Here is a 9,369-nt window from a genome sequence, read left to right as displayed (position 1 = left end):
CTTCACTCAAAACTTTCCAGACCTTGCTACGTATGTTGCAGTTGTATAAACCTCAGCTATTAATAAATGAGATGCAACTAGTGCAGACAATAAAGCCAGTGTATCTGCCATATAAAGGAAAGACATAAAAAACCCCTCCACCAAAACCAGCAAAGCCAGGCAGCCGTACTCAGTTGTAAAAAATGCTGCTAAAAACACCTGGCTTTAAACAGTTTCTTCCAACAAGTTTTAAACAGCTTGTCTTTCCTGTTGTGTGACTTACAGTCACACCTCTTCTGCCCCTTTTCACTTCCTGAGAAGGAAAAACTTTGCACTCTGACTATAAAGTGTTTAGGATTCAGTGCATCTGAGCTGAGACTGCTCTCCATCGTGTTTGTGCCATTGTTTGACACCGACTAACCCAACGAGAGGACCCAAATCCAAACTCCTCCACCTTTCCCAGAAAGGTAAAGGTAATGGCTAAATGGTGAGTAAAGCAAGTCTGGTAACAGAGCCAAATCCTCGGATACTGTGTTGCAGCCAAAGAGCTGTAGCCCTGAAGGAGCAGGGGAATAGGAGGATGCTTCCTTAGCCTCTGAGGTGCTCCCTGCCTTTCCTTCCTGGAGCTTCCATGCCCTCTGCGGGGCCCATGGAATACTGCACCTCGGAGAAGGCAGTTCTGAGAGCAGTGAAGAAATGCACCCAGAGCTTAGCTTTGCCAAGCTGATCAGTGATCAATCGAAAATCTGGGTTATACACAGCATTCTAGGGGTTGGAAGGGCAGGAATGCCATTTTCTGACACAGACAGTACAGGCCTTGGTGATGTTCCTGTGCTCCAGCTCTGATTCCCAGGTGCTGCCTTGCACAGCCTGGACCACTGGCCAGCTCCAGCCTGGAATCTCAGCTCTGAGCAGAGCAGGAACTGGCCGTGCTCTCGGGCTCCTACTAGTCTGCTGTCTCAAGAGATGGGTGCAGCCTCAATGCTGTGAATAGATCATGCTTAAAATCATGCTTAAAATTCCTCTTCAGGTGTGGCTGTGGATGAAGGAACACCAGAACTGCTGCTCTGTGCCTCACCAACACCCTGTTACTTAACAGTGTCCATCTCTTTGGAGATTTGACCTCTTTCCCCCATGTGTGCAGGACATGTATCATGCATGTTTACCCACACAAGCCTGAAGGCCTTAAAAAACTGAAAGGTTCTCAGAAAAATTTATTTCCATAAATTAAAAACACACACAAAAGAAACAGTAAAATTTTAGATTCACACAATATTGAACAGAAACAAAATGCCAAGAGCATGATGGAGGCTAATGGCACAAGTGTACAAATTCTCATGGAGCTATTAGTTAACTTGATAGCATCATACAGATTTTCAATCCACAGTTATCATCCATATGCTAGAAAAGCACCTGGAACATAATATACCAAAGGCCCACCTGTAATCCAATACAATGAGAACTGCTGGCAGGAATTCATATCCAGCAATCATCAGAACTCAAATGTACACAGCCAAGAGGCCAGCCAGGCTAATGCTGTACCATACATTAAGGAGCCTCAGCTGCTCCAGCCATAGCATGATGAAAATAACATTTTTTTTTTCTTGGAAAGTGATCTTTCTATCTCCCATAATCAGCAAATCTAGCAAAGAGCTGCCTGGCTCTCCATAACTTACTACTAAGAGACAGGACATGGCAAAAGCTTTGCAAGCCTTCTCGAGCTGCTCTAGTCATCACTCTGTGAGCAAAGATATACAATGTCTGTCCATGGTGATACAAAAAAATCCTCACTGGAGTGGGTTCACTTGATGAAAAGGCAAATGCACATCTCCTCCAGCTACAGACCCTCTATCCTTTTTTCTTGCAGTTCTCTGTGACAGAAGCAGCTCAGAGTGGCCAATGCCCAGCTTTTGCACAGTCCCCACTCCCAGTGTGCAAGCAGCAGCCCCAGGGAACAGGCTGTTCCAGGAGTGCTGTAAACAGCAACAGAGGTGGGAAAGGAAAAGAGAAAAAAGTGCACAAGCACAACTGACACCTGTTTGCTGGAGGGGGGAGATGTTTGGTCTCCATTAGCTCACATCATCATACAGACACTGAACCAAAAGAGAATAATGCTGGATATTTGGGTTGCCACAAACTAAGGTCTGGGACGGGCTAAGCAACTGCAACATTTTTGTAACTCCTTCAATTACTGTAAACCAAAGAGAATTGAGTGTTTTCTTTGCTCTCTCTGCTGTAGCTTGTAGAAAGAAAGCTAAGAAATGTTCTTTCAAAGCAATCAGAGACAAGACAGAACAGAGAGGCAGATAAAAAACCCCCACCCAAAACAAACAAACCCCAACATAACCCAAAGCAAAAAACCTAACACATTCCATGTTTTAAAGTACATTAGAGGTCTGAACTTTTCCTGGACCCAAGTTTCTTCCCTCCCCACCCGTATTTTTATTTCCTTAAAGCCCCCAGTAAGGTTACAGCTCAATTGTGTCACAGCACTGGAAGCCTCCCATATTAATAGAAGGTGAATGAATGTTCTCTAACAATCCGATTTTATAGCATAAATCCATAAAAATATATCTCTCACTCTTGCTACCACTTCCAACCAATCCATAATTGGGCTAATAAACCAGGATAGGGAAAGTTTCAAACATTTTTTTAGGAGGCAGTCAACCTTTGTTTTTTAGGGATTTCTTTTTACAAAAATAAAGAGGATTAGAATGTTCTACAGCAGCTTAACAGCTTAACCAGAAAAATAGTATGTCAATATGTTCAAACTTTGCCTGCCTTGTTACTTTACCCTCAAACTCCAAACCCTGCTCCTCTAAGTGTGCACTCCTCTCTTTTCTTCACTCTTCCTGATTAAAGATAATTACCCTTAAAAACAAGAATGTAAACCTTTGGGAATCCCAGCACATAAGTTGGAAGCAAAACCAACCAGATTAGACTTCTTTCAAGACTCAGGCACACACAGTGTAATAATCCTCTTCCATTTCTCTACTTTCAAAGCTCTGAAATTCAACAGATTGCTTGATAATTTTTAGTTTTCTGTTTGGTCAGTAACAGAAGTGGTAGAGCAACAGAAGATGATTATAGTATTTTCAGTCCTGCATTTATTGGGACTTTATAAAAAATACCCACCCACTAGATATTTGCTCAGTTTGAAGGTCAATAGAAACTCTATTACATGGGCAGGTAAATAAGAAAGTGCAAGTTCAAGTGAAAGAAAGAACAGACTAATTCAATTTGAGCATCCCAGGAATGACAGCTTTGCCTGAATAACTCCTCTAGGCACTAAGGGACAATGACCTGAACTGCAGCTGGCATTCACCTGGAATTATGCTTCAAGTAAGGGTAACAGAAGTTATGCCAGAAGGGAGCTCTCTTCCTTCAAAAGGTAGAGCTGAGAAATTGCCCAGAGCTGCATCAGGGGGTTACAAATGGCCTTACATAAAAAATGTCCACGTGCCAGGAGGCTCTTGGTGCAGCACTGGCTGTTATGGACAACAGTGTGTACAGAGAGGATCCAGTTAAGAGCTACAGGAATTAAAAATCTACAGTGGTAAAAAACCCCTCAAGAAGGGAAAAAAAATTCTTGTTGCCATTAAGTTAATATTTTCAATGGGTTTAAAATAACTTTAAAGCAAAGCCCAAAGATTTTGTTGGTATTCTCTACATGCAGCAGCTCAGTTAAACAGAAATCTCTGCTTATGTATCCTGCAGTTTAACATCCTCATGGGCTTTTCCTCTGGAGAAGAGGTTGGCATCAGCCAAGTAAGTAAAAAATCTACTATTTGGGAAAAAGTAGTACTGGGCACCATTTTTCCTTAAAACATTACCCTTTTTTGAGTTTAATAATGTTAAAAGGTGTCCTCATGCACCAAATAAAGAAACATATACAAAGTGCAAGTTATATAAAGTCTAGTTATGTGAGGCTTCTGCTGCCTGGAGCCAGGAAGGGCACAGAAACTCAGAAGGAACCTTCTAAGTCAACAGAAGGAAGAAACAATTGAATGCAAACCCAGACAGCTACGTTTAATTATTAAAAAGTTAGTGGTATATCAAGAATGTGTTTGCTAGAATTCACCTTTATCAAACACTGCATCTCTTCTGTCACGTTGTTCAAAACAGCCATTAATTACAGTAACAACAGCAGACTCAAATGTGCAAATGATCTGGAGTACAGAGTTCTAGCATCACTGAAAGTGCACTACTTCCTCCTTTACACTCCTACTCTACCCCCAAAAGGTGTTTAAACATAATTAATTAAATATAAGCAGTATTTTCCAGAGGTTGAGGAAGGAAGGGTAAATTTTATGTGGCTGTGTTACACTCCAATAGGGACTTAAAAGAATCCCTCCAATAGCATTTAAAAAAATAAAAAACAAAATAGCACCTTAGAGAGGGTCACAGCCAAAAACTGATTATCAGATGTTAGAGCAGAGTAATGCATGAAGAAGTCAGTAGATTTCTCCCCAGAGGAAAATACTCCAGAGGCTGACTGGACCATTCCCAGCTCCGTGGCTCCCTCAGATGCCGGAGGCCTGCTCCTGCTCCACCTCCTCTGCAAAAAAGGCTTCAAGGGCCATGAGCTTCTGACTCAGAAGCACATCCAGCTCTGCACTCTGCAGTGCAGCCCTTTTGGCTCGGGTGAAAGAACCCACTGCTTTGACTTTGCCTCGTGTCTTCCTTTTCCGGGGAAGAGTAAAGTCCTGGAACTCGAGAATCCGCTTTCTCTTCTGCTGGCTGACAGAAATCAAGTGTCCATTCTTCTCCTTGGGCTCTTCAAAGATTGTTTCCAAGCTCCTGGTAAAAGCAGGGAACACTTGGTGAATACTCAAGCAGCAGCAGCTGCCTCCTTCCATGGACAGGGACACTGGGGGATTTCATAACCCAAGTAAAGCTGCTTTAATTTGACATTTTTACAGCCCCTCCACACCTCCTGTAATGAATATTATCCACCTCCTGCCACTGCACGTTACTGCCAGCTAATTCCTCACTGCTGCAGAGACACTGGGGTAGAATCTCTATCTGCATTTCAGCTCAATTATAGAATCTTTATTTTATAGAATAAATAGGTTTGAACATCTGATGACATTAATATTTTAAAGAACACGTAGTTCCCTTTGAATTCTGAAAAAGTAATTACTTCACTTGGATGGAGACTGGAATCAATGAGTAGATGAAAAAAATATACAAATCCAGCTGCAAATTCTTAGTTCATATTCTATTTTACTGCTTTCCATCCAAATAGTAAGAGATGCTATTTTTGAATTAACTTTCTCTACCACTTTAAAGTAGAGCAATTTTAAAAACCTATCTCCCTCTCAGCTTTCAGACATGTTTCATCTCCTCTCTCTCTCTGCCTAATTAATTTATATTCATCTTAGTTTTCTCATTAGGAAGCAGAACCAACCTGGCTGGAGGAGGGGACTTGTAGTTCTTGTTTGTGTAAATTTCTTCTAAACTAAATTCTTTCTTCTTAAGCCTGAAAAAAAGTAATGACAAATCAATCAAGAAAGAAGAATTTCAAACCCACTTCTCTTCCCAGCAAGCAGATTTATGAGAAACAAGTACAAGTTCTCTGCCTAAACGCTGACTAACTGTGCTTTAATTGGGGACAGGGAGGAACGAAAAATGAGCTCATTAAGGACCTAATTTCATGCAGTGTTTTTACAAGGTCTGGGTCAAGACTTGCCCTTTCTGCAGAGGTCAGTATTCCTTCTAGCATTCTGTGATGCTTTGAAATAATGAAGCTCAAAAGAAGAAGGGGAAATGCCTTCACAGGTCCCTTTCTGGCGAAAGCTAAGAAAAATCTTCAAGTCTAACAGATCAACACTTTATCTCTTGAGACTCCTTTTAGTTATTGACCATTCTCAAGCTGATCTCTGAAGAAATGCATTCCTTTGTCAAAGCTGCCACTTGTGTTTAAGACAAAAGTGAACAAAATACCAGATGACTGATTGGAAAAGCTTTATCAACATTTGGCACTGTGATTACCCTCACTTCCCTAAGATCATATGCCACAAACAAGGAAGGAACTGGGAAGAACTCCAACAGATCACTTTCCAACAGATCACTTCATCTCTGTGCACTGCAGAATGACTGATTTCCAATCTATGTTTATCAAAACAAACTTCTTTCTTCTTTAGAAAAATCATTGCATTGCAGTTGAGTTTTCCCCATTTTGGCCAAACCTCAGTGAGTAGTTCTGATAGAGCTGACAGCAAACATCAGACATCACTCAGCTGGGGCTGTACAAAACAGTGATGGTAAGAGAAGCAGTTACTGAGGTGGTTGTACTCATATGCAGGAAATGTAAGCAGCAGGAGCTTGTCTGAGTCCATTTCAGAGACACTGCTCACCTTTTTGGTTTGGGCAGTCCCATTGGAGTAAGGTTAGTGTCCGGCTTGGGAACAGTTTTCCTGATTCGGATCTCTGAGACTTTCTTTGGCCTCTTTTCTGGCTCAGTCTTAAAAAAAAAAAGAAGGGAAAAAAATGTTAAAATGAAGAAAATTACAACCACAGCAGTCAACAGAATTCCCTTTTATGCTGAGTATATCCATATGCTGAGTATTACCTATTATGCTATTATCTATAGATTAAACATTCCTCTCTGATTTGCCACCTTCTTTCTGCATGAATCAAAGAGAGCAGCAGCACAGAACAGACCCTGCAGCCTGTTTTCTCCTCTCATCTTTAACAGTTACAAGGTTAATATTCAGCAGCAGCAGCAGCTTCGAGTTCTGGAGACCCAAGAGTCTGAGAGACCTACAATATAAAATGAGCTCACTTTTTTCAGTTCTGTGTCATCCTGGGGTCTCAGACAGGCTGGAACGGGACCATCGGCTTCATCAAGGGCACGGACCTGGAGCTCGGATCCTGAAAGCCTGGGGGGGGATGGCAGTGACTCTGGAAGTGTGGGAGGCTTTGGTAACGGGAGTGGGAATGAAGCTTCCAGACTGTAACAGAGGAAGAAGGGAACACATGTAGATTAATACCCAGCTGACACTGCAGAGCATTCCCTGCTCTCAGTGATGTTCCTACACTGCAATATGGGCACGAAAAGCAATGCAGTTCACAGATACTGCCCCAGGAAGTGAACTCTGGTACACACACAGAGCCAAAACTGCTGCAGCCCACACTGGTGCTGACACAAACTCAACTGCCAGAGTATCTGAACACATAATTTTAAACCCAGTCTTTTTCTATAACTAGTTTACAGCTCTATTTATCAACTACTGATAGAAAAAGATTAATCCTTTTCTGCCAGCAAATTTCTAAGACACAACTATTTATCATACTTTCTATTTACAGATAAACTTAAAATACAGCTCTTATATCTGCCATCCCTGCACTGAAAAAGAACAGAAGGAAGTTTCAGCACCAAATGTCCAGTCGCTCAGGCAGGAAGGACATAGATCAAGTAAGGAACCAAAACTTCTATAGTTTCACATATTCATGTCATAAAAAGTGGCACAGCATGGTTCAAAGTACCAGAACTGTTCTGTGCAATGACTTACAGGGTGTTTGCATTAATGCCCCTCCACTCTTCTCCATTACATCACCCAGTCAGGTTACTTCACTAACTTTTTAATCACAAAGCTGTTCTGGGAGTGAACTGCCAAAAGCTGAAAGCCAAAATGACACAGGCAATGGCTTTCTGAGAAAGCTCATGATCCCACTGCTCAGAATAAACATCCACGGCCACGAGACTCACCGTATGTCAGGGCCTGCAGTCTGCAGTGCTTCCATACTCTGGGCAGGTAAGTGTGGTAACATGGCATAGCTGCTTCAAAAGGACAACGAGAAAACAAAACAAAACCAGGCAGAAATTAGGTCTACACCATAACAAGATGAGGGAAAAATTATTAGTATAAACTGGACTGTAAGACAAAAGATACTCATAGCAGGAATGAGAATGAAAGACTAAAATGATATTAAAGCAAGATAGATCTGCCATTTAGGCCACTAAATTTCATTGACAGCTTGTTAAGGAAATAGTCCTACTTTCACTTTAAAATGGTAGTGGTGAGATAAGGAAATAAAAGTATAGAAAGAGAGGAAGACAGTAGTCTTCTTGACAGCAAGTCATAATTATTTCTATGTAATTATTAAAGTCTAAAAGTTGTAATTATTTCTATGAAAGTCTATATTCCTTATTCAAAACCCCCAGTTTTTAAAGTAACCAAAAACCTTGAAGGATTTGGCTGCTAAATAAAACAAAGTGCATAATGGCAACAGTAACAAGTGAAAGGAAGTATTTCCATAAGATTAACTCCCTGTTGTCTCCAACTCCCACAGCCTCGTCCTTATCAATTGGAATAACCAATGGGTTGGTAATTACCATAAATCTATGGCATAAAAGTCCTTTGACATTAAGCTGTACTATTAACAGCAGGAAATCAGTTTGGACAGCTTTTATTGCATTAAACAGCAAATCTTGTTCTCTCAAATCCACAGCTAAATGCACTTTGCTGTTCTAAAACCCAGCCATGCTGGCAGCACAGGGAAGTCCAACTAACTCTAGAGAAGGTGGTCAGAAAGACCCTTTTCTTGTGTTTTTCGTTTCTACCAGAACTGTAACATTTTGTTTCTCTCACTGTTCCACTATTCCAACGCTGCTGGAACCTGGCTCAGTAGTGCAGCAGAGCCCTCTGTGCCAGAGCAGAGCTTACTGTGTTATGCAATAATAATAAAATAACAATAATAATAATAAATTACAAGAACGGGGAAAAAAACCCTTTAGAAATATTTAATCCAAATAAGCATTAATTAGAGAAAAGCATTCACTGAAAGAATGCTTTATTATTGGCAGTGGAAGTGACAGAAAATTATTTTTAGGTAGGAGAACTACTCTAGTTCCTTGTTCTCTTGGTTATTGAAAACACTATGAGTGAAATAATTTAAAGAGAAAAATCTTTTTCAGAAGAAAATGGCCTGCAGGGAACTTTTCAATTTTTTGTGATTTTCAACTATCTTAATCAAAATAAGCAAAGATTTCTGTCATACTGGGAGCTGAAAATGCTTTTGGATTGCACCAAACACACTTCTTGTATTTACATACCAAACAGTTATTTTGTGATTTTTTTTTGAGTACATACAAATTTAAGAGGCATTTACTGAATTGTCCTTTTTTCACTGTTCCTGTAAATAACTTTAAGAATTATTAGTTGATGAGAACAGGCAGTCAGTCTTCACCAAAATGGAATCTAAAAAGGTGTTAAATATTTAAAATGTTAGGTTTTGTTCTTTATGTTTTATAGCCAAACTTTTAATATTCATTTCGATTTAGAAATAGAATTTATTTGCTGCACTTCTTTAAACTTTTCAACTCACCACACGCTACAATAACTTCACTTGGAAGAAAATCCAAACAGGGCAGAATTAAGGCTG

At 40.4% G+C, this 9,369-nt stretch overlaps 1 protein-coding gene across 1 annotated transcript in view; it reads right to left on the bottom strand.

Moving 5' to 3' along the window:
* Window positions 1-1,236: 1,236 nt before the first annotated feature.
* PRR14L (proline rich 14 like) overlaps window positions 1,237-9,369 on the bottom strand; it is a 19,526-nt gene continuing 11,393 nt past the window's right edge. The window contains 5 exon segments of the mRNA XM_017813987.1: window positions 1,237-4,779; window positions 5,390-5,461; window positions 6,339-6,445; window positions 6,767-6,935; window positions 7,694-7,762. Of these exon segments, the coding sequence (XP_017669476.1) occupies window positions 4,503-4,779; window positions 5,390-5,461; window positions 6,339-6,445; window positions 6,767-6,935; window positions 7,694-7,762 (694 nt within the window). The 3' untranslated portion in view covers window positions 1,237-4,502.

Source organism: Lepidothrix coronata, unplaced genomic scaffold (genome assembly GCF_001604755.1).
Source record: "Lepidothrix coronata isolate B3197 unplaced genomic scaffold, Lepidothrix_coronata-1.0 Scaffold44, whole genome shotgun sequence".
Taxonomy (NCBI): domain Eukaryota; kingdom Metazoa; phylum Chordata; class Aves; order Passeriformes; family Pipridae; genus Lepidothrix; species Lepidothrix coronata.
The sequence above is the reverse complement of the archived record's forward strand: the minus strand, read 5'-3'. Positions and strand labels throughout refer to the sequence as shown.